Source organism: Nicotiana sylvestris, chromosome 3 (genome assembly GCF_000393655.2).
Source record: "Nicotiana sylvestris chromosome 3, ASM39365v2, whole genome shotgun sequence".
Classification (NCBI taxonomy): domain Eukaryota; kingdom Viridiplantae; phylum Streptophyta; class Magnoliopsida; order Solanales; family Solanaceae; genus Nicotiana; species Nicotiana sylvestris.
In genome coordinates, this window is record NC_091059.1 from 172,467,784 (window position 1) to 172,492,383 (window position 24,600).

The window sequence follows — 24,600 nt, forward strand, 5'->3', positions numbered from 1 at the left end:
TTTTGGGTTTTTGTTTAATCACTACTATTATCAACTACAAGTTTAAGCTAATTTATGCTAAAAGGGTATGTTCTAAGTTGTGATTAATATAGAGAAAGGCACTAGGGTCGTGGTTAACTAACGGGTAGAGGTTACTAATAATAGATTGACATATTTGGGATCAATGTTATAACCGTGCACATTTGTACTCACTCTCACACCTCTCGGAAGAGAGAGCAATTTTTCCCAATTGACTCTCTCGAGATCAATTGGGTAGACCAACTAGACCAAACAACTAGGGTTCAAGTAGGGTGATTACTCTCTCGAGGTTTAACCCGTTAATTGGGACTACCATTTCTCATGGATCCACCCCAATTCCTTGTTGGGTGAATTCTGGGGTCATAGACTCTCTTTCTCAAGAAAGGTCAAGACCCACTAAGGTAGAATCAATGTTTGCAACTATCAATCCTTAATTAAACCGTAAAATTAACTCAAATAACAAACACCCAATATCAATCTATCAGTAAGAAGCAACACCCATTAATTACCCACACTAGGGTTGAGCCACAACCCTAGCTAAAGGGTTTAGCTAGACATAATTAAAGCAAAAAATGAAGAAATAGAAGATGAAACAACCATATTAATTAATTGCTAATGCTAAACTACAATAATCTATGATGAAACTAAGCTAAAAATGCCCAAGATAGGCCAAAACATAAATCTCATGAGTGCAACAGCTGTAAGTTGTACAAAACTTGCCCTAAAAATGGTAAAATATTCTATTTATAGTGGGCGGAAAAAACTGGATAAAAATGCCCCTGCGGGGTTAGTGCGGACTGCACAAAGATGTCACGCGGCCGCACTGGGTTGCTTGAACTCTGAATATTGCTCTCTGAAAATGGTGATGCGGACCGCACAAAGTTGGGGTGCGGCCACGTGAAAACCAGCGCGGACCGCACAAAGTTGTTGTGCGGCTGCATGAAAGGTTTTGCAGCTTCTCTGAATTTCACTGATGCGGGTCGCGTGACCATAGAGTGCGGCCGCATGGGAGGGAGCGCGGGCTGAAGTTGGACGCGGCCGCGTGGTTTGCTTCTGGAATATAATACTTTCTGAACTTATTGGACGCGACCGTATAGCAACATTGTGCGGCCGCATGAGTGAGACGTGGGCCGCATGAACTGGGACGCGGCCGCATGGGGAATGGCTTGTAAGTTCCCAGTCTCTCAACTTTTATGGTGCGGCCGCATGACATGATGGTGCGGTCCACACCAAGTTTTGAATGTCTTCACTCTACTGATCTTTGGCACTTGAGCAGGTTTCACTCCAATTTGAGCTGATCTTTGACGATTTGTCACTTTATAGCTTAAACCTGCAATCAACCGTAATCTGTAAGCTTTTTGGGACTATTTTGTAGCAATTTACACTCAAAACGCAGGCAAGTATGGGTATAAAACATGTTAAAATCCTACTTATCAACTCCCCCAAACTTAAACCTTTGCTTGTCCTCAAGCGAACAAAACAAAACCCACCCCTCAAAGGCAACATCCAAGCAATTTCAGCTTATCCTAAAGTAACCTCAACAAGCGTCAATTGGGACTAACAATTGCCCTCAATGCGAATGCATCATTAACACATTTAAACTTTGAAAGCTTGTGGATCAAGTGTGACACAAGAGCTTCAAGAGTTGACACATTTCATCAAAGAACTTTTCTCAATTACCTTGGCCATTGTGGAACCCAAACTCAAACACCCTCAACTCTCCCTAAGCGAACCTCACCTTTTTAAGTATTATCACACAAACCGAGGTTGATAGATTTCCACTCATCTCTCTCAAGGAAGAGGCCACAAGTCCGGCTCTAAGTACCATATGCTTGCCCCTTATGTAAGTATCCACTAATGTAGGTTCCCTTCAACTCAAAATCATGTAGGGCTTTTATGGAGTCATTGTGAAGGCTTTTGGGTAAGGGTAGGACATGGTTTTGTTCAAGTGGGTTCAATCTTCCCTTAAGCACTTCTTTTAATTCATTTCGGCACACTTTCTTGACTCATTTGAGTATTCACTTCTTTTTTCAAGGGGTTAGAGAGACACATTGTCACCCTTTTTCATGCAACTCAACACATTTCTCCTTCTTCTTTTTTCTTTTTTTTTTTACGTTTTACACAACCTTTTTCACTTTTGTTTTCTTTGAATCCCCTTTTCGACCTTATTCAATTGGGTCTTTCTTTTTGTCTTATCTTTTCTTTTTCTTTTTGTTTTTGTACCTTTTTACCACATTGTTTTCTTTCTTGTCTCCCCCCCAAACTTAGACGTTTTCCATCTACTCAAGGGAAGATTTGGGTGCCACGAGAGGGTATCGTTAAGAACGGGTATAGGCTTGTAGCTTGGGTTCTTGAAAGAAGAAGGTTCAAGGCTCAAAAGGGTTAACTAGGGATCATTTCATTGGTAGGTCATGGAATTTTTTCAATCTTAGCATTTTGGATCAATGAGAGCCTACAATCACTTCTCAAACCAAATTTCACCTAAGATTTCGCCTCAACAAATATTCGGGGCAAGTTCTAGACCATCAGCTCGAGACTTGGACTCGCAAATTGAATTCTCACCACACACACTCAAGGATTGCTAAAGATGTCGAGTCGAGGGCCCACAATGACCTTAGTTACGATTCAAGCGCACAATGGTTCAATACGACCACATGATGACTATTTGGTCAACACAAGAGTCTTAAGGCCACGACTTTCACCATCCTAAGCACAACATTATGTCTTTGACCATGGTATCAAAGGCAAATGTGTTAGGCCCAAGTGAAGTTTTGCCTGAGGTATCCTTGACTGCAAAACTTGAAAATTAACAAAACAAAAAAACAAAAACGGACTCAAACCCTTAAGAAGGTTGCCACGCCATCTATCATTGGGAAGAGCCACCCGGTTCGCACAAAACTCTACCCTTATAAAGAACCGTGGCATTAAGAAACCAAGGGCTTATTGCAAATGCCAAAACAAAACAAAAAGGCTACGAGCTTACTATGAAGCTACAAACGAAAATTTTTAATGAAAATAAAAAAAACGAATGAATATGTACAATAGGGGAGTAGAATATACAACGGGGGAAATAAATATGTACATAAAGTAGAAAAGTAACTAGAATGAAAAGTTATATACAGGCCAACTATCAACTAGCAACATAAGCTAAGAATCAAATAAATATGTACAGTCATCCCAAATGTATCAACCATCAAAATACAAAATAGTAGGGCGCACCCCCACGAATAAAAGCTGGCATTGTCCCCAATGCCAACTACCAAAATAAGCATATAAACAGAGAAAGGATATAGAGTGGCTCCTCAAGCCTGATCCGTCGTCATAGGCTGATAAGTGGTCCCCTGGTCCTCTGTACTGGCGGGAACCTCAGACTGGTTTCCGGCCTGCTGCTGCTCTGCTGCTGGGACAGGGGCCGGGTCATGGACTGGCTGAACATCTGGTGGAGCACTGGAAGTATCCTTCTGAACCTGTGCTACCTCTATCACAACACCCTCAGTGCTAGGAATCTTCCTCTTCTTCCTTGGGTGCCTAGGCTCTTCCTCTTGCTGTGGCTCCAGTACAACTACTGATGGTGGAGGTGCTGACTCATCAAAGAACAAGTCTAAAGGTAGTTGGTCTGCCTTTAGCTTGTCAACCTCAGCTCGGAGCTCTTTCACCTCATCTTTGGATGCCCGGGATTTTCTCATCTTTTTATGTTCTCGGGCAAGCTCCTTTAGAGCTTTGCCCTGTGCATCAACTGCCTTTGTCAAGGCAGCCTGAGTAGCCAAAATCTTCTCCTGGTTGGCCAGGAGTGTCTTCAATGTCTCCTCAATGGACTGAGGAATCTCAACTGTGGCTGGAACAGACTGGGCCACAACTGTGGTAGCCAGAGTGGACAACTTGGATGTCGAGACTGATATCCAGTTGTTCAAACTGGCCAATGTCTTTGCTAATTGTTGGGCCGTGAGGGGGTTGGATCTGGAGGTGGGAACCACTAGGCCAGTTGAAGAACTGGGACCCGCAGAGGAGGATGGGATGTCCGGAACAGTAGTGGCAGCGGGAGTGGGTGGCTAAACAGAGGCTCCTACCGCAACTGGCTCCTTAAACTGGCCAGTCGGGGAGAGGTGGATGTTTTTCTCTTCTTATCCCCCTTCGGGTTGTCCGGCCCCTGAATATTAAACCATGAGAATAGGGATACCGGCCGGACTTCAATATCGAATGGGTATTTTTTTACCTTTGCATCTTCAAAGTACATTATGAGGGTGTTCGGGTAGGGGTAGTTTCTGTTTGTATCAATGCCAATGGATGTGATCACACTGTACATAACATTCCCCACATTGATGGGGAAACCTGCCATGATGGACGCAATGAGAATCGCTCGGGCGATTGGAATGGTTTGGTCATGGGACGAAGGGTCCAACCTGTTGCATACAAAAGTTAACCATCCTCTCGCCTCAAAATTAAGGTCCTTTCTCAGTATTTTCTTCCCCACCTGAATCCATTCCGGAATGGTACCCGACTGAGCTAAGAACTGTGCCACCCAAGGACGAGCTTCCTCTTTCAACGCTAATTTCTCTCTGTACAAAGCGTCATCCTCCTCGTTGAAACCCAAATATTCGTTCAACGCCTCTGCCGAAAACACTATCGTCTTATCCCGCACTTTGGTTGCAATTGACCCTTCTTTGGTGTGGGCTACATTGTAGTAGAATTCCTTCACCATATGTTCATTTGCATCGGTCAGCACATCTTTAAAGAAATCTCACCCCACTCTAGTAAGAAATTGATCATAGACTCTGGGAAGGTAGGGTAACAAATCCCTGGTGACTATTCTTCTTTATGGAATCAGCTTCTTCTTTGGCCACACTTCCCGAAATTTATGAAAGGCTACCTCGCTGACAAATCTGTCCTGCCATATAGCTGGGTTTCTACTTCTTTCAATTCCCCCAACTCTAGGTTCCCCACTGTCCGGGACCTCCTCATTATCCTTGTTTTTGTCTTCTGCAATCTCCCCGGATTTTGAAGTTGTGGGGGAGGTGGAGTATTTGGTACTGCCTGTTTCTGAGCCCTCAGATGACTCAGGTTGTGTAACAATTGGAGCTTTAGCAGGGCCTGTGGGGGCTTTCCACAAATCCGTTGAGAAATCCTGGGAGGGGAGGTACTCACTCCCCGACCGCTCTTCATCACTCACCACCTGCTTTCTTGTTTTTAGCTTTGATTGGGGAGTAAGTTTCTTCAATTTAGCTTTACCTCCCCGGGAGGGGTCACCTCCCCGTCCGGGTTGTTGAGCTCCACGACCTCGTTTTTTAACCATTTTCTACACACAAATAATTCTAACATTGTTAGTTCAGGCAGTCGCAAAATATAACTACAGAACAGAAGCACAGGTAGAGAATAGCTGACAGCAGTGTGGACCGCACAAACCAGGCATGCGGACCGCACTGACCAACTTTGGAATTCAACACCTCTCTGATAAGGGGTCATGCGAACCGTATGAATAGGGTGCGCGGCCGCATGGAAGCCAACGCGGTCCGCACAAACTGGTCATGCGGCCGCATTGGCCATAATATTGAAAAGTGGTGCCCTCTGAACCTCACCTATGCGGACCGCGCAAACATGGTATGCGATCGCATGGAGCATGGCGCGGACCGCACAAACCCGGCATGCGGCCGTGTTGAGAGAATCAACCTTTGGGCTTAAGGTTTACGCGGACCGCGTAACAGACTGATGCGGTCCCGTGGGGTATGGCGCGGACCGCACAAATAGGGTGCGCGGCCGCGCTGAGCTGAAAATACAGGGGCTACTAGGGCTTTAATTACTGGGCTCAAATCTTTCATGTTTTAGCATCCTACTTTGTCCCTACTCATTTATAACATGCCCATCATTTCAAAGAGCAACAAGAACACTATAGAACTATTCTAATCATGAAAAAATGAAAATCAAAAAGAAAAATTGAAGAAGTTATGACTAGGGGAACATGTATAAAGTTTAAATTAATGCTAAGTAAAGAGTAATATGAGATATATGTTACCAGGAAAGGGAAGAAATTCCATTGATATTAACACTAAGAAGGATCTCTGAAGGTGAACAGTAACTTTTAGTGCTCAGGAGTGAATTTTGGCGAAAAGTTCTACTGAAGACCCTAATGGTCTATTTATAGGAAACAAAGGGGGGGCCATCACTTACCGTCCAGTGCGGCCGCGTGAACACAACTGCGGGCTGCACTAGGGTTTAACCTTTTTACCTGAAGCTGCAACGAAAGCACGCGGACCGCATAAAATGGGAGGCAGCCGCATGAGTACCACGCGGGCCGCACAAAGTGGGATGCGACCGCGTGAACACAGTTCAGAGACTTGGCAATAATTTCCTTGGCCGGTGCGGACCGCGCAAAGTGGGATTGCGGCCGGTGCGGACCGCGCAAAGTGGGATTGCGGCCGTGTCGGTCACTGTTCAGAGACTGTTGTTTTACACAGTTGTTTTTGCACTGGTTCCATCGCAATTCCTGCAACATCTCACAAACCATTAGCTCAAAAATCCTAATCTACCACAGAAATCAAAAAGAAAGAAAAAAAGACATGGGTTGCCTCCCAAGAAGCACCTGATTTAACGTCGCGGCACGACGCATGTTACCATCAAAGTCACTTCAAATGAATGAGTACCACCACGACACTGTCATCAAACTTTCCCAAGTAATGCTTGACACGATGCCCATTGACCTGGAAAACTTCGCCAATTTTGTTTTTGAGATCAATAGCACCAAATGGGGTTACACCGATAACTTCAAATGGACCACTCCACTTAGACTTAAGCTTTCCCGGAAATAACCTCAACCGGGAGTTGAAAAGAAGAACCATGTCACCAACTTTGAATTCCTTCCCCCGGGCATACTTATCGTGAAGATACTTCATCTTGTCCTTGTACAAGGACGAACTGGAGTAGGCACAAAATCTAAACTCGTCTAGCTCATTGAGTTGCTCAACCCGGAGATTCGCAGCGACATTCCATTCTAAGTTCAATTTTCTCAAGGCCCACATAGCCTTATGCTCCAATTCCACCGAAAGATGACAAGCTTTCCCAAACACCAACCGGTACGGAGACATACCAATCGGGGTCTTGTAAGTTGTCCGATAGGCCCAAAGAGCGTCATCTAGTTTCTTCGACCAATCGGTCCTATTGGCATTGACAGTTTTAGACAGTATATTCTTGATCTCTCGGTTGGAAATCTCAACTTGGCCACTCGCTTGAGGATGATAAGGAGTGGTCACCTTATGATTTACACCATACTTGGCAAGCAATGAATCAAAAGCCCGATTGCAAAAATGAGAGCCACCATCACTAATGATAGCACGTGGAGTGTCAAACCTTGTGAAGATACTCTTTTTCAAGAATGCCACCACACTTCGAGCTTCATTATTGGGCAAAGCGACGGCTTCGGCCCATTTTGACACATAATCAACTGCTACCAAGATATAGGTGTTCCCACAAGAACTCACGAACGGCCCCATAAAGTCGATACCCCACACATCAAAAATATCTACCTCTAGAATTGTGTTGAGAGGCATCTCATCCTTTTTAGAAATCCCACCGGTTCGTTGGCATTCATCACATCTCTTGACAAAATCACCGGCATCTTTAAACAAGGAGGGCCAATAGAAACCGCAACTAAGCACCTTAGAAGCCGTCCTCACCCCGCCATGATGGCCACCATAGGGAGAGGAATGACAAGCCTCCAAAATACTCAATTGTTCTTCTTCCGGGACACACCGGCGAATCACACCATCGGTTCAAATCTTGAACAAATATGGCTCATCCCAATAATAATCCAAACTATCCCGCTTGAGCTTCTTCCTTTGGTTAGAAGAGAGCTCATACGGGATTATACCGGTCACAAGATAATTTGCCACATCAGCAAACCACGGAATATCATGCATAGATACCGCAAGGAGTTGTTCATCCGGGAAAGCATCATTGATTTCAAGGCCGTCAGAAGGCCTCTCCTCTTCTTCCAAGCGGGACAAATGGTCCGCCACTTGATTTTCACTTCCTTTGCGGTCCACAATTTCGAGATCAAACTCTTGAAGAAGAAGAACGCATCTCATCAACCTTGCTTTTTAATCTTTCTTGGTCATCAAATACCTAAGGGCGGCATGATCGGTATGGATAATTACTTTGGCCCCATAAGGTACGGTCGGAACTTTTCCATGGCAAACAAAATAGCTAGCAATTCCTTCTCGGTGACTGTATAGTTTCTTTGAGCTTCATTCATCATCTTGCTTGAGTAGTACACCGGATGGAACGTCTTGTTGATTCTTTGGCCCAAGACCGCCCCTACCGCAACATCACTAGCGTCACACATGAGCTCAAATGGCAAGCTCCAATTGGGTGCGGTGATGATAGGGGTTGTTGTCAACTTGTGTTTTAGCAGCTCGAAAGCCTCCATGCACTTCTCATCAAAAACAAATTTGGCCTCCTTCTCTAACAACTTGCACAACGGATTAACTACCTTAGAGAAATCTTTGATGAACCTTCGGTAGAAACCCGCGTGCCCCAAAAAGCTCCTCACCCCTTTGACAGAAGTAGGGGGAGGTAACCTTGAAATGACTTCAATCTTGGCTTTGTCAACTTCAATACCTTTCTTCGAAATCTTATGACCCAAGACAATACCCTCTTTTACCATAAAATGGCATTTTTCCCAATTGAGGACTAGGTTTGTATCTTCACATCGGGCCAACACTCGGTCCAAATTTGTCAAACATTCCTCAAAGGAGTTTCCCACCACGCTAAAATCATCCATAAAGACCTCCAATATATCTTACACCATGTCGGTGAAAATTGCCATCATACATCATTGAAAGGTCGTTGGGGCATTACACAATCCAAAAGGCATCCTCGAAAATGCGAATGTGCCATTGGGACATGTAAAGGTCGTCTTTTCTTGATCTTCTGGGGCAATGAGAATTTGATTGTACCCCGAATACCCATCTAAAAAGCAATAGAACGACCGACCCGCAAGACGATCAAGCATTTGGTCGAGGAATGACAACGGGAAATGATCCTTTCGAGTCACCTTGTTAAGCTTTCTATAGTCCATACAAACTCTCCATCATATCACCGTCCGAGTAGGAATCAACTCATTGTTGGCATTGGTTACCACAGTCATCCCGCCCTTCTTCGGTACGCATTGTACCGGAGAGGTCCATGAGCTGTCAGAAATAGGATACACCACACCGGCATCAAGCCACTTGATAACTTCCTTTTTGATCACTTCTTGCATAGCTTCGTTGAGTCTCCTTTGGTGTTCAAGTGAGGTCCTCGCATCCTCCTCCAATATGATCTTATGCATGCAAAAGGCGGGGCTTATGTCCCGTATATCCACCAATGTCCATCCAATTGCCCTCTTGCGCTTTTGTAGAACCGCCAAAGTGGCGTCAACCTGCACGTTAATCAAACAAGACGAAAGAATAACATGCAAAGTGAAATTAGGGCCCAAGTATTCATACCTGAGGTGAGGAGGAAGTGGTTTCAACTCCAACACCGGCGATTCCTCAATAGATGGCTTGGTTGGGGGAGTTTTACGATTCTCAAGATCCAAAGACAACTTCCTAGGCTCATAAGAATACAAGCCCAAACCATGCAAAGCGTTTACACATTCAACTCTCACAGCATCATCATCAACATCCATGTTCAAGAGAACGGCTTCAAGTGAGTCTTCAACATTCACCATTGCGCTTGTGTCATCCACTATCACCGCCGTGACAATGTCAACAAACGAACACACCTCGGTGCTATTCGGTTGCCTCATAGATTTGCATACATGGAACGCCACATTTTCATCACCAACATGGAAAGTCAACTCTCCCGCCTCGACATCTATCAAAGCCTTCCCCATAGCTAGGAAAGGTCTTCCAAGGATAAAATCCACCTCACAATCCAAGATAACGAAATCGGCCGGCAGTATGAACTTATCAACATGAACAAGGACGTCATCAATAATCCCCAAAGGTCGCTTCATTGACCGGTCCGCCATTTGAAGCCTCATAGAAGTTGGACGAGGTTGTCCGATTCCCAAGGTCTTGAAGACCGAATATGGCATTAAATTGATACTTGCCCCCAAGTCACAAAGGGCTTTTGCAAAGTCGGCACTTCCAATGGTACATGGGATAGTGAATGCACCGAGATCCTCTAGTTTTGGAGCCATAGAATGTACAATTGCGCTCACTTGATGGGTCATCTTGATTGTCTCACACTCCATTGATCTCTTTTTTGTAACCAAATCTTTCATGAACTTTGCGTATCCCGGCATTTGCTCGAGTGCCTCCACCAAAGGCACATTGATAGTCAAATTCTTCATCATCTCAATGAATTTCTTCAATTGGTTGTCACCCTTTTGCTTGGCCAACTGTTGAGGATAGGGCGGGGGAGGTCGAGGTAAGGGTGCTCGAGATTTGGGCACCACCGACTCGGGCATATCAATCACGTGTTCACTAGACGGGTTCACGGCCTCTTGTGTTTCTTCCTCAACCTCATGAACATCAATCCACACATCATCTCTCACACTTGGTTCAACTACATCTTCAACCACCAAAGGTATTTCATTATCTTGTAACTCATCTTCATCCACCGTAACTTGGTTTCCTCTTGAGGCATGCACATCACCGCCTCTTCCACTTCATGTTGTCACTGACATCACATGATTATTGACATCACATGCTTGGCCAACAAAACACATTTCTATCATTTCTATTAATTAAATGATAGAAATGTGTTTTGTTAGGCTTTGTTTCATTTTCTTCTATGTCTGCGTATGTATCAAATTCGCTTGGCTTCCCTTAAAATGCTCCATAGCCAGAATAGTCATATTATTCTAGATTCATGGCGATTAAAGGTAGACGGAATTCGTTGGAATTATGAGGGATTTATCGGCGAGAATTGGACGGAATCTAATTTTTCGCGGCAGAATTCAGATGCCAAAACACCAATGAACAGAGAGTGGAACTAGAATTGAATTTTAGATTTAGAGAAAACTAAAATTTTAACTAGAAAATCATCACAGATAGCGACAAATTGTTTGACTCAAAAGATATTAAAACCTTTTTGAACAAATCAATCAAAGATGAAGGGGTAAATCCTAGTTAAAGATAATTAACTCTAGATCCGAGATGAACAATATGAATAGAAAAACATAGTCGAGTACAAATATTGGTCGTGATTATGGCCAGATTTAATAGCATAAAGAAAGATGCATTAAGTAACATTAAACGGCAATAAAGTGTAAATAAAGGAAAGGATTCACCCAATCTTGAGTGGGGCGAATCCTCTTTCATTTGATAAAGATGAATGATAGACAAATACAAGAACCTTTGGACCCTTTTTGGATCCGATGAAGGTATGGAATCACAGATCCTCCAGAGATATATGTTTACATATTTTTTAGGGAGAGAGAGAGAGCCCCTTCTTTTTGGAAGTCTTCCCTTCCTATTTATAAGGGGTATCCATAGAAAATCCTAAAAAAGTACAATTAGAGGAAGAATATTCCCTTTGAGAATTCCAAAGCAAACTAGCTATTTCATCGTTGTCCGACCTCGGTCTTATTGATAACTGTCCGACTTCGGCTATTGATGACTGTCCGACTTCGACTATTGATGACTATCTCGACCTTATGTCTCCGCGTGCCGAATTTCTTTGATCTAATTTTAGCCATACAAAGAAATTTGAGTACAAGTTGAGGCGGGAAAGAATGTATTAAGCATTATTTTTTCTTGAAAAGAATAAAAAGAAAACCCAAATACATGCAAGTGACGCCAGTCTAGTTGTACAACTGTTGAATGACTGTGGCAGCGTGATTGGCTACTGTCGTCCCGACCTCAAATGCAGCCAATGAGGAAGCTTCCTTCAATGGGAAAGAATTTGATTGAAGGCACAGAGAAAGCACCATAACATCATTACCTGTTACCTACCATCCACTGTGCACAAGTGCAGCAATATGATATAAAAAAAGAGTCTAACTATTGGCCAACTGGGAAATAAATTTTTCTCATCTGGGAATATAATGTTGATATCATGATTGTATTTGTATAGTGATGAGAATCCAAGAGACAACTAGCGCTCTTATTAGATTAATTAATCGCTTCCTAAATTAACAGGGCACCGAAGAAAAAACATTAAGCTGGTATTACACCTTAAAGATCAGAATGTTAAGTGACATATTAGCCAATTAAAAGTAAGTCTTAGACAAACTTCAGATTATTTTTTTAAATATAAACAGAATGAAGTAACTTGGAATAAGAAACAACCAGTAAGCTACCAAGATTATATATAAAAACTGTGACACATTTAATGTGAACACTACAATTTCTTAGAGAAAACAAGATGTATACGTTTGGCGAACTTGGCTCTATCAAAATTTTAGCCCGAGATCCAAAATATAGACAGTATAAAGTATGAAGATAACAAGAGAAATTTTACAAAGTTTGGTCTGTTTCTCATAAATTGTTCTAGAACAAAAAAGCTATCCGTGTTCTCCATGCCAAAAGTGGATTAGAAGATGTAATTTGTAATATAATTAGTGAGAGTTAATAGTAAATTGATGATAAGGCCCTCATAACAATGCCATTAAACCCAGAATCATAAGAACTCCAGAGATAGCAACAAATCCCTTCTCCTTAATAACTTCATTAGCCACATAAACCGCCACCTCCGATGTAATCTTCTTCCCATCCTTAGCAAGAACACGGCGTCGTTTTCCGACGAAAGCTAGGAGCACCAGCACCGTGATCCACGCCACAATGGTGGTTCTGACGGCTAGGACAATGAGTCCGGCCACCACAACGGCGGTAAATGCGGCGGCGGCTATAAAATGGAAAACAGAGGCGGCTTCCCTGGTGTCACCAGAGGAGAAGAAAATAGTAGTAGTAGTAGATAACGAAATCAAGAGAAAAAACAAACAAGTCGTGGTTGTAGTGGTCGTGTTGAAAAGGTTTTGTTCTGAGATATTCATGTTTTCAAGTGTCTGTCTGTATATTTTTTTTCTGGGAGTTGTAGAATGTTTAGGAGAATGGCCAATTAATGGGTGTTTGGGAGGAAGAAAAAGAATTGAAGGAGGAAAGAAGGTGTTAATCGCTGTTAGTTTAATCATTAATAGTAGTTAATAATAATAGAGTGTTTAATTTTTTAGGGCAAACCAATTCATGACAGGATTTGTAAGAAGAAAGGAATTGGAACACATGTGATTTCACATGGCAGGGTTGGCAAATTAGGAGACGGGGTACATGGTTTTTGGTAGATAGTACTATTATACCAACTTTATTTTATTTTCTTCATGTTAAGAAAACAAAATATTATTGTCTATACATGATATTCTGTCGCTATAATTAATTTTAGAAAAGATAAAAAGAATGATCTTCATGATTGTTTGTTAGATTTTGTTATTTAAGGTAAACCCGTCTTATGGTATATTCTCATCTTCTTCTTTTTTTAATTGTACCTTGCAGTTTTCTATTTTTGTTTACATTTCTATAACTGAAGAAATAAATGTGATGGCAATTTGGACTATGAGCAGAATTATGGTAAATCATTGTCTTCATAACTTTCTTCAAAGCGTTTCCAAAGAGACAGTTTGATGATTAAGATATAATAATTCAAAAAATATTAGTGACACTGAGTTTGAAAAATTATTAATTAGACAATTTCAACTTTCATGTAACCATGTGAAAAACAAAACAAGAACATTTGGAAATTGGAAGTTCATCTTTATAACCATGTTTTTTTTAAAAAAAAAATTCCCTCCCAATTTAAAAATAATGCTACATTCGTGTCAGATTCTCAAAAAATACACTGTTTTTGGATAATTCGACACGCAGCCAACAATATTTCTGGAGAGTCCGAGCAATTTGAAATCTATAAACAACTAAAATTATCGTGGGAACTTACCCTTAGTTTGGAAATTAAAGAAAAGGAAGGATAAGAAAAAAGAAAGTAATATACAATGTTGGGGTAATGATCAACAGATGATCTGATGAACAAAATTATCTGTCTCTCTACATCTTTAAGTTTTACTTTGTATGGCAAGAGTGACAAGGTAAGATTTGTGAAACATCCGAATCATAACACATGACCAGCTGTTTCGGAAACCTGTACCCTACTCTCGGCCTTCCTTGCCTGTGCAAAACAAACAGAGTTTTTCATCAGAGTAATAGTGGTTCCTTTTCTACTACAATCTGATAGCGAAAAATGTCTTGTAACTAAAGATTAGATTTTGAACTTGCTTGAAGCTCCCAATTCGTGCATAAGGTAATAAGTAGAAGAATTAATGCTTGAAGACCACTTCCACTTATAATTCCTGTCCAAAGACCCTGCTACCATAACAATGGCATCAAGAAACAATATGAGCCTCAAATAAACTTATTCAATAATGGATGTAACATTTGCAAGTGAGAGACTATTTACCTTTCCACCAAAATGGAAGACAAAAGTTAAAATGACTGCACAAGGAAGTCCAACAAGATAATAGGCTCCTAGATTGACTAGTGCACCAAGTTTCTGCCATCCACATCCTCTTACAGTACCTTTAATAATGTTATCATCATCAATAGAGTTGAATTCTGTATTTAAGCAATTCTATATCATCGAATTGATTGAAATGGCTTCAAATTTTATTTGATAGTTTTGAGTTCAGACCTGAAAGAACACCTTGTATTCCATCCATGAAGTTGGATAATGCAAGCACTGGCATGATTGCAGCCAGATATTTCACAACTTCGTCTTCGTCAGTGTATATATATCCCCACACATTTCTTGCTGCAACTGCTATTCCACTCAGTACCAGGCCCTCTACCACAGCAAGAAGTAAGACGATGCGTGTTGCTAACTTTGCTGCTTTCGGTCTCCCTGCCCCCAACTCATTCGCTACCCTCGTACTAAATTGTCCGCAAAACAAAGAGCAAACAACACGGAACCTTTGTTAAAATAGTGTTTACACAAAATATTGGTCCTTTCCTTTCCGATTACACCTAGAAAATAGATGATTTTTTGGCAAGTTACCTTACTGCACTACCAAATCCAAAGGGAATCCTGAAGACTAGAGAACTCGTACTTAGGCTGGGAAAGATGAAAAGAGTTCATATGGGTTATCAATTGAATCAAATAAAGCTTTATATCAAAGAGTTAGTACATAACGGGAATTCTGTACTAACCTGATGGCCATCATAGATGTCTCAAGCTTTGGATTTGGAAGCAGACCTGACATAAGCACCAGAAACTCATAGGACCACTGCTCTAAGCTTGTTCCCAGTCCAAAAGGCCATACCAGATCACACGGTAAAAGGGGCAGAAAGGAAGAAAAATAAATTTCTACGACTATGACATATGCAAGAGCAAACAATTGGATGGACAATCTACACTGGGATAACGAAGGGGAGTCTTGGAGCAACGGTCAAGTTGTCTCCATGTGACCTATAGGTCACGGGTTCTAGCCGTGGAATCAGTCACTGCATCAGAGTAGGCTGCCTACATCACACCCCCTTGGATGCGGCCCTTTCCCGGACCTTGCGTGAATACGAGATGCTTTGTGCACCGAGCTACCTTTAATTTACATTGGAAAAACGACTTAAGAATAAAGATATGCTGAAACTAACCAGACCATAAGTGCTGAAGGGATAGCTAATGATAGAAAACTGGGAAGATTTCTTCCACCTTCGTTGGAAAACCCCGTCCATGTTTCTGTACATGATGATGCAAACCATATATAAAGGGCCAAAAGCAGCACATTAATCCAATAAGATATGGCATTACAGAGTGCAGCCCCTTTGTTTCCCATTCCCAATTTGAACACCAACGCCCAACACAAGAAGACATGAATTAAACTTGTAAAACCAGTGCTGATCACAAGTGGTTTGACTCTGCTTTGTGTTTGCAGGAACCTTAGTTGGCATTGAAGGAGTCCATAAGGAAAAATGCTGGGAATTAACCAACGAGCATATAATCCGGCATGGGTTGAAAGTTCCAAATCTTGTCCACAGAAAGCAAATATATGCCCGGCGAATGCCCATATAATCGATATGGGAAGGCCAATTGTCACCAATACAAGCATACCTCTTTGCATGTGTATCCCAAGCATATGATATTGTTTTGCGCCATAAGCTTGTCCACATAATGTTTCCAGTGCACTTCCCAATCCTAGCTATTCATATGTTATAGTGTATCACAAACCAAAAACAGATAATCCAAAAAAAAAAAAAAAGGAAAAAAGAGAGAGATTATAACATGATCGAATGAAGTCATTAGAACCATGCAATTAATGGAGTTCTTTTCCAACTAATTTAAGGACAATTCCAGACAATCATACGAACAATAATTGGAGAAAAGTAAATGTTCCAATCTAATCTGATAGAATTTTATCTAAGTTCCAGTTAGATTCTTACCATGAAGCTGAAACCAGTTACTCCAGCAAAAGAAGTGGCTAAAGTTGCACTAGAAAGAGGAAGTTGTCCAAGATGACCAACAAACATGATGGATATCATCTGCAAAAAGTACTGCAAAAAACTCACAAGAACCAGAGGTCCTGCTAATTCTAGTTGTTTCTTTAGCTCTTCAATAGCCTCTGCTATATCACAAAACCACTTGTCATGTTCTTCAGGATTCCGTGAACCCTTTTCAATATTGGAGAGAAGAGGATAATCAATAAGAAATTCGGAGTTTCTTTCCCTGGTCATGGTTTTGTTGTATCACTGGAAAATGGGAAGAACAGAGATAACAATCAAAGTAAAGAAGAGAACCAAACACAATGTGGACAAGGGATGGCTAACGGTGCGGGTTCTGTTTAACCCGCAAAATCAACCTGCCCCGCCCGCCCTGCATAGGACTTTCACCCGTGTCCACCCGCCCGGCAACCACACTCGCGTCCACCTGCCCATTTAAGTATTTTTTTTTAGTTGGTCCTTTGGTTAGCTTTATTTCTTTTTAATTCTTTGGCTGGAATTTCCATTTTGGTAAGGATTTAAGTTTGGTCTGGAATTATCCATGTGCTGTTTCTCATTTCACAGTGGTATTTTGGTTCCATTTTAGTTAAATCTGAACCGTGAGATGTCACGTTTGCAGAGGAACCTGGAGTGCTACAAGTTGTTCCATTTAAACTAGGACAATCCTTGATCGAATTCAGAAATTAATTACTCTGAATTAATTAAGGACGTAAAAGTAATTTCTTTTGGATTCAAAAATAGAATAATACTTAATAGATTATATCACTTTGATTTTCATAGGTCAATTCAATTATAACAAATAGTAACAAATAGTAAGCCTTGTAAGAGATGCTAGATTCGGTAGTACAATCTAATTAAAAGCTTTTTATTAAATTACGAGGATAGCCTGATAGCTTCAATCTTCGTAAGATAAGAGAACCGAGAGAAGAAGATGAAAGCCGAAGAAAATTAGCATAGGCGGAAAGTTGTAGTTTTGAAAAAATTTTAATTAACCGCACCCCATAGAATTTAAAAAAAAAAAAAAGTTTTTTCGCCCCACCCGCTTATGTCTAAACCCGCCCCTCCTCTAAATGTGGCGATCTTGCAATCGTTGTCAATCTTATGTAATGCATAAATTCAACAACCATACAAAAATATAATTATGTCACCAGCTACTTGGCTCTAACAAAAATATTTTGGTGATTTGGTCCAAGGTTAAACGCATAGATTGCCTATATTTGTAGTCTTGTAGATGATGAATGTGATTCATGCTACTATTTTAGTATGCTTCAATATTCTCTCCATCTGTGACTCAGTCTTCTGGTGTGCTGGCAATTCACGAGTATCATGCATTGAGACATAAGCCTGTAACACACGTTAATGAGCTAGATATGTCTGCATTCTATTTACAGTGTATGCTTAGGCTATTAACTATTTCAATAGTTGACTCTAATTTTAGCCAAATACCGTTATACTGCACGTATTCTTGGTCTACCTGATATTAGATAATTTAATTTCACCTTTTTTTCCTATCTATATCTGCATATTGTCCTCTGATGTAGTTTTCGCAGTTAAGAATATATAGAGCCTCGGATGCGCCGAAGGGTGTGATTTAGTGGTCAGTAAATTGGTTGAGAATTATGAGGTGGTTCAAATCTCGGGGATAAAACGCTAAGTCAAAACCTTGGTAGACGAAGTTATTCGATACATGTGCTAGATACCCTAAAATTAGTTGAGGTTAGGCGCACACAAATTGACCCATACACAAATTGAGGTTAGAGCCTTGGATTTAGAAAGAGGGTCACGGCATTTATTTATAGAGTATATTCTTAAATTTCCAGGGCGGAGCCTTGGCATAGAACAAGGGAAGGAAGGAGGAGGATGACTTTTGTTAATTGGTATGAAGAAACCTTGTATCGAAGTGGTGAATGTTATTTTGGAAAAAATAGAAACTTAAAATTAGGAAAAACTGAAAATGCATTTAAATTATACAATTAAAAAAAAAGAAAGATGAACAACATAAGGAAATTAATTTAAGTATCCGTAAATAATTATGTATATATGTACACATAATTGTATACTAAGTCAGTTAATTTGAACTTTTAAACTACGTTTTTATTAGTCGAACACCCCCACCCTATTGGAACATCATTAGACTTTGTAGGTGTTTAGAAAATATTTGTTTGAAACCGAGAAAGAAAAAGTTGAGACGTGAACTTCACTTTTGAGAGCAAAGTTGAAATTTTGTAGCAGAAACTAGTAGTCGAATTTAAGTAGAAATACACATTCAGACCACTATTTCAATATTTTCCTTGAAGTTCCAATACTGAAACTAAACATTTGCAAATAGCCATATCCAAACAAATATTATCTTGGCTATCACTAATTAGAAATATTGGTTTGACCATCAGTATTTGAAAATTGTATAAGGTAGAAATCGGGGCTACCCAATTTATAGGCTCAAAAGCGAGGTCGAGTTCGAGCCCGATGGACCAGACTCGAGCTCGAAGACAGAATGTGATGCCCGGAGATAGAAGTACGAGGGATATCGAAGCCAAGTATCCTCGACCCCGAAATAGTACCGTTGCGAATTCGTAACAGAATGGGCTAGATTCCTGCCACGTCCCCAAGATCATGGCGCAAATCTCGGAATAGGATTGTACGATTCTGTACTAGGCGGTTAGACAGCTGTAACAAGAATATTCCTTACTGTAAATAAAAATGTACCTTATATATTTAGGGTTGTCATGTTATATAAAGGGGACTCCAATCATTTTGTAAGATGATCTAATCATTGAAGAAAGAATATACTCTGTACTTTTTGTCTACTGTTCATCAGAATCATCCTTTAGCTCTACTGTTCTTACTTTACTTTCCTTACTTAATGGTTCTTATTGTTCTAAGGCCACCTCGAGGTCACTAAGCTCGAGGTCACCGCTGCTGAGTAACTTTGGTTTGATTCACTTGTCTCTTTCATTTCTATTTCATATTTCTTGATTATTAATTGGTATTGAACTAAATCACATATCTTTAAAATCACAAATCAAATTTAATTGTTACTCGTATTTTTGAGGTAAACAGTTTGGCGCCCACCGTGGGGCTAAAGATAATAGTGATTATTTCAGTACTGATTCTGATAACACGCGCTATTTTTACACTTGCTCTTGTCAAAGATTCTTTGTTTTCAGGTTAAAACATGTCAAACTCACAAAACGATCCCGTACACGGCAGTGACGGTCTTGGATTTCATAGGGAAAACGAAAATGTAGCTGCTCTAGGAGCTGGTGTACCACCGATAAACCTAGGGGAAATGCTAAATATGGAGCCAGTTGATGTTAGTTCACACATTGCTCTAAACGCGGATTTAGGCACAGACCCCCGGGGGAATGCACGCAGGGAAGCCCGATCTGATGGACAAAGAGCACCAGGAATAGGAGATGGGGGAGTCAGCCTCCAAGTGATATTCGAGATGTTGCAAGCTCAGCAAATAGCTATCGCTCAACTTCAGAGTCAGAATACAACTCCAAATACAGCCGAACCAGTTAACACTCGGCGTGCTGAACCGGCGCTAGAAAGGCCAGGTAAAAGTGGCTCAGGGACTGATCCCACGGTTATGAGGACACTCGAGGAACTCACCAAGAGAATTGAGTCCAGGGAGAAGAAGATCGAGGATAATGACAAAAAAATGGAGACTTATAACTCCCGTGTTGATCAAACACCGTGGGCACCCCCGATCTTAGAAGGACTAGACTCTAAATTCTAAAAAGTTCGTGCAAAGACCCTTCCCCTCTAGTGCGACTCCGAAGCCAATTCCCAAGAAGTTCCATATGCCCGAGATTCCCAAGTATAACAGGACGACCGATCCAAATGAACACATCACCTCGTATACGTGCGCCATCAAAGGAAACAACTTGGAAGATGACGAAATTGAATCCGTACTGTTGAAGAAGTTCGGGGAGACTCTATACAAGGGTGCCTTGATATGGTATCATAACTTACCCCCTAATTCTATTGATTCATTTGCTATGCTTGCAGATTCTTTTGTAAAAGCACACGCCGGAGCCATCAAAATTGCAACAAGGAAGTCAGACCTTTTCAAGGTAAGGTAAAAAGAAAACGAGATGCTCAGGGAATTTGTATCTCGGTTCCAAGCAGAGAGAATGGATTTGCCTCCAATCACTGATGGCTGGTCCATTCAAGCTTTCGCTCAAGGTCTCAACACTCGGAGTTTTATAGCTTCATGTCAATTGAAGCAAAGTTTGCTCGAGTACCCGGATGTCACTTGGGTTGACGTACATAATCGGTATCAATCGAATATTAGAATCGAAGATGATCAACTGGGGACTCCTTCGGGGTCCGTTTATCCTATCAGTCCTATGGGTAGGATCAAAGGGGACGTCGATCGAGAGACGAGGTCGATATCAACCATACAACGGAGACCATAGAGGCAACGAGTCTGGGCTTTGCACAAAGTGAGAGGAGAAATGGTAGAGGTCGAAATTCACGAGGACACGATCACATTAAATCTCCAAAATCCGAAAAAATGTACGACCCCATTCTGATTCTCTCTATTTTTTTTACTAACACTTGCAGGCTATCAACAAGGATCAGTACGAAGCTTTGAATCTTAAAGCACACGTTGCACTCTTTTTCCCTTGGACCAGTTTTTGTCCTAAATAGGTTTTTCCGACAAGGTTTTTAATGAGGCAACCATTGTTCGTGCTGGCTTAGAGCAGTTCAAAGGTATCTGAGGTTCCCTGAGATAATCCTCGAGATCTGGGAGGCATTGCCCTCGAATGTCCACTTTGTTGCAAGGAAATTACTCCATGACAATGGGGCTCGATAGGAAAATGTTGTAAGGGTCAAACAGTTAGATGAGTCATGCCCATATATATTACTCGAGCCTTAACATCAAACATGTGCGCATGTATAATAGTCCATTGAGAGAAGTACTTTTCCTTGCCGATATCTCATGCTTCTAGAAAATTTTTCTATTTCATACTCTTAATTTATTGTGTAAACAGGCTTAAGGCCCAATCACAACGGAAGTTCAAACTGCCAACATTTCGAAACCATAATACCTTAAAGGCGATCCTCGATTTTATGGGCCACAGCCACCCCACTCAGGGACTGACTCTGCGGTCAAGCTCAAAGTGAAACGTACGATAAGCCAAAAGGGCAAGTTTCGAACTAAAAAGGCTACGGCCAAGTTAACGCGGATCGAGGCGTCCAAAATCCATAACGAATACAGAAGCCCAAGCGCTATCTTAACCCGAGTTCGAGCAACTCTCATTCGGGGACTATCTATGAAGCCTACGGGCTAACTTTTGTCGCGCCCCCTTTTTTCCCTTTTATGACGGGGAAGTCCGGGTTTCGACATTCACGGGGTGTAATGACTCATCCTCTTTTGGGAATTGGGTATTTGAAGAGTCGCCACCTAATGGATTATGGTGCGTTAGGGCACCTAAAGCGATTAACTCTTGGGTTGGTTTGCATTACCAGAGATTAGGGTAAGGGCTCGAAGTAACCTCGAGGGGAAGGTGTTAGGCACCCCTCTTGTTCCACAACTATGGGTCCCGACTGAACTTATATTCACAAATTAGTCCATTACAAGTAAACAATTGAATCAAATAGGTCACAAGCAAAACACGTTGGGATAACTCAAGTAGTAAGATTTGGACAAGTTGTAAAACAAAGGTTTAAATAAAAAGGGAATCTGGTAAAAAGGGGTCCTAGGTTGGTCATCCTATAGGATCACCCCACACAATGTCCGGTAAACACTCCTCAATGAGGGGCTACACGTGACATTAGCGCGTAGTCATCATATCACATATCTACCCTTTCCATCCCGTTATTGGTCATGCAAAGCGAGTGTTTGGTCAACAATTTCTATTGCGTGCTGCTACCCATCACTTCTTAATGGTCCTGGATGGAGTTGGGACCTTTACTAATAGTTGGTTCTAGACGTACCCCTAAGGTTTTAAAAGGCAAAAATTCTAAGGCGACAATAAAAAACACTTAGGATTTTCAACACATAAAGGGGGCAATTAGAGGCTCAGAGTTTCCTCCTCAAACAAACACATAAACAGCACAACTCAAGCACAATTAAGGTCTTTTATTAGACAATGTCCTAAAGCAGGATATTTAGGTGAATATGCAGAAGACAAATAACCTCTTTTAGACTCAGAAGTTATAACCCTAGAAATTGCCTATGGATTTTGAAAGCCTGTTAGGAATCAGAAAACATTAAGCAATAGAAACAGTTTCAGAGATGCAGTTTTGAAAACGCCCTAAGGTCTGGCCTATACGCGGAGTACTGATGTCTATATTAATACAGAAACAAAACAGGTTTTGAAACAGACTTCTTTAATACCTATAAGCATGATATCTAATGAGATTGAGGCAGTTTGAAAGAACTTGTTTTAGGAAATACTTAATACTTAATAAAACCAATTCAAAAATGAACTAGGCGTGATCGAGTTGACTTATTTAGACTAAATTAGATTGAAAGGCAGAATCTCGAATATGATTCCCTATAGGCATGATATCTAAGCGTAATACTGATTTTAACGATTTGCAGGCATGAAAACATACATATCACTCGTTGCACCAGAATCTGAATTAAGTCCTATAGGCATGTCATCTATAAGTTAATCCGATTTTTTAAGACATTGAAAGCATGACTCTTATTACGAAATTATCCGAATCCTATAGGCATGGTTTCTAGACGTGACAATATATAGAACCTTATAAGCCTGATTTATACTTAGTAGAGCAAATATATTTAAAAGTAAGATCCTAGGGGCATGATTTCTACCCGTATTACCCATAAAGCATGTATCTATCCACCTTTTTCACTAAATACCCCAATATCTGCTTACAAGTTATTACAGACCAATGAATGAATTACACAAGTAAATAAAAAATCAAGAAGATATTCTATAGGGAGCCTTCAATTAGGCCCAGATTCCCCAAAGCCTCCAATGACTTCATATGCCTCAATTCCATAGACAATGACATAGTCTAGGTGCATCAAAGTTCCCTAAGGATCTCAAGGATCCCGGGCAGTGCTTACACCTAGACTTGGTTAACAAAATTGAACAAGTGCATTATGGAAGGGTCAGCCTCAGTATGCCAAAGTTCAGAGGGTTCTCAAGAGGATCCCGAGGCAGTACACATACTGGAGGGGGCAAAACTTATTGACTAAGAGTAGAGTGAAAGTGATTTACACAAGTTGGAAGGTTTTAGTAAAAAAACTGTATTAAAACAAAAGTCTTTTTGAAAGTAATCTAGTAAAGCAACAAAGACTGTTTGAAAAAGAGATTGGAGTAGTTAACAAAGTCCAAACACCTTAGGATAAGTTAATACACAGTCAGGAGTAGGGCTGCTCGGTGGGCCAGGCCTGAACCGGACCGGACCGGGCCCGCGGTCCTAACGGGCCTGGTGGGCCGGTCCTGGGTGGGCCGGTCTTGGTGGGCCTCCTGAGCCCGTCACGGGCTGGTCTCCATGATTGAGCCCACGAGCCCGGGACCGTTTAGCCCGGGACCGGCAGGCGGACCTGGGCCGGTCCTGGCGGGCCCAACGGCTATTTTTCAAAAAAAAAAAAAAAATCTCCAACGGCCATATTTAAAATCTAGCCGTTTGGGCTGAAAATATGACCGTTTTTTAAGTTAAAAAAATGGCCATTTGGCCCCCAAACTTTATATAATTACACTTTTCTCCATTTCTCAACTATAAATACCCCCTCATTCTTTCATTTTTATTCACCAATTCATCAATATCTCTCAATATCTCTCAATCTCTCTCAATCTCTCTACTACAATTACTTAATTTATTGTTGAAATTTCGTGAAAAATTGTGAAGTTGTTGAATTGAAGTTTTCAAGTGTTCAACGATTTTCAATTTTCAAGAAGTTGTTCGGCAATCCGGTAAACTCGTTTCAACTCTTACGTTTTTAGAATATATTTTTGTGTGGTTTAGTTTGCATAATTATAATTAATATGGCATTTACTTTGAAAAAAATGTTTGGTAAAGGAAAAGATAAAACCGGTGAAAGTAGTGGCCAACCAACTACCCTTCCCCCGGCTCCCCGACCTAGAAAAGATAAGCAAGTTGAAAGTAGTCGCCAACCTAGACGTCCTCCTCCTTCCGT

At 41.1% G+C, this 24,600-nt stretch overlaps 2 protein-coding genes across 2 annotated transcripts; both read right to left on the reverse strand.

Annotated features, from left to right (window-relative positions):
* Nucleotides 1-12,592: 12,592 nt before the first annotated feature.
* Nucleotides 12,593-12,991, reverse strand: LOC104236852 (uncharacterized). Its single transcript, XM_009790871.2, has one exon. The coding sequence runs from the start codon at nucleotides 12,989-12,991 to the stop codon at nucleotides 12,593-12,595; it is 399 nt and encodes a 132-aa protein (XP_009789173.2).
* A 963-nt stretch (nucleotides 12,992-13,954) lies between these two features.
* LOC104236851 (protein DETOXIFICATION 16-like) lies at nucleotides 13,955-17,009 on the reverse strand. Its single transcript, XM_009790869.2, has 7 exons — nucleotides 16,413-17,009; nucleotides 15,627-16,171; nucleotides 15,186-15,272; nucleotides 15,034-15,090; nucleotides 14,671-14,909; nucleotides 14,440-14,558; nucleotides 13,955-14,345 (listed from the first exon to the last, which is right to left on the reverse strand). The coding sequence occupies exons 1-7, from the start codon at nucleotides 16,701-16,703 to the stop codon at nucleotides 14,235-14,237; spliced, it is 1,449 nt and encodes a 482-aa protein (XP_009789171.1). The 5' UTR covers nucleotides 16,704-17,009; the 3' UTR covers nucleotides 13,955-14,234.
* Nucleotides 17,010-24,600: the final 7,591 nt, after the last annotated feature.

What these genes read in the sequence shown, in the direction of transcription:
- LOC104236852 (XM_009790871.2), bottom strand. Translation starts at nt 12,991, where the DNA reads ATGAATATCTCAGAACAAAACCTTTTCAACACGACCACTACAACCACG.
- LOC104236851 (XM_009790869.2), bottom strand. Translation starts at nt 16,703, where the DNA reads ATGACCAGGGAAAGAAACTCCGAATTTCTTATTGATTATCCTCTTCTC. An exon ending in TAACTGGTTTCAGCTTCATG is followed by an intron (nt 16,172 to 16,412) that starts GTAAGAATCTAA and finishes ACATATGAATAG; the next exon opens with CTAGGATTGGGAAGTGCACT. An exon ending in ACATCTATGATGGCCATCAG is followed by an intron (nt 15,091 to 15,185) that starts GTTAGTACAGAA and finishes CATCTTTCCCAG; the next exon opens with CCTAAGTACGAGTTCTCTAG.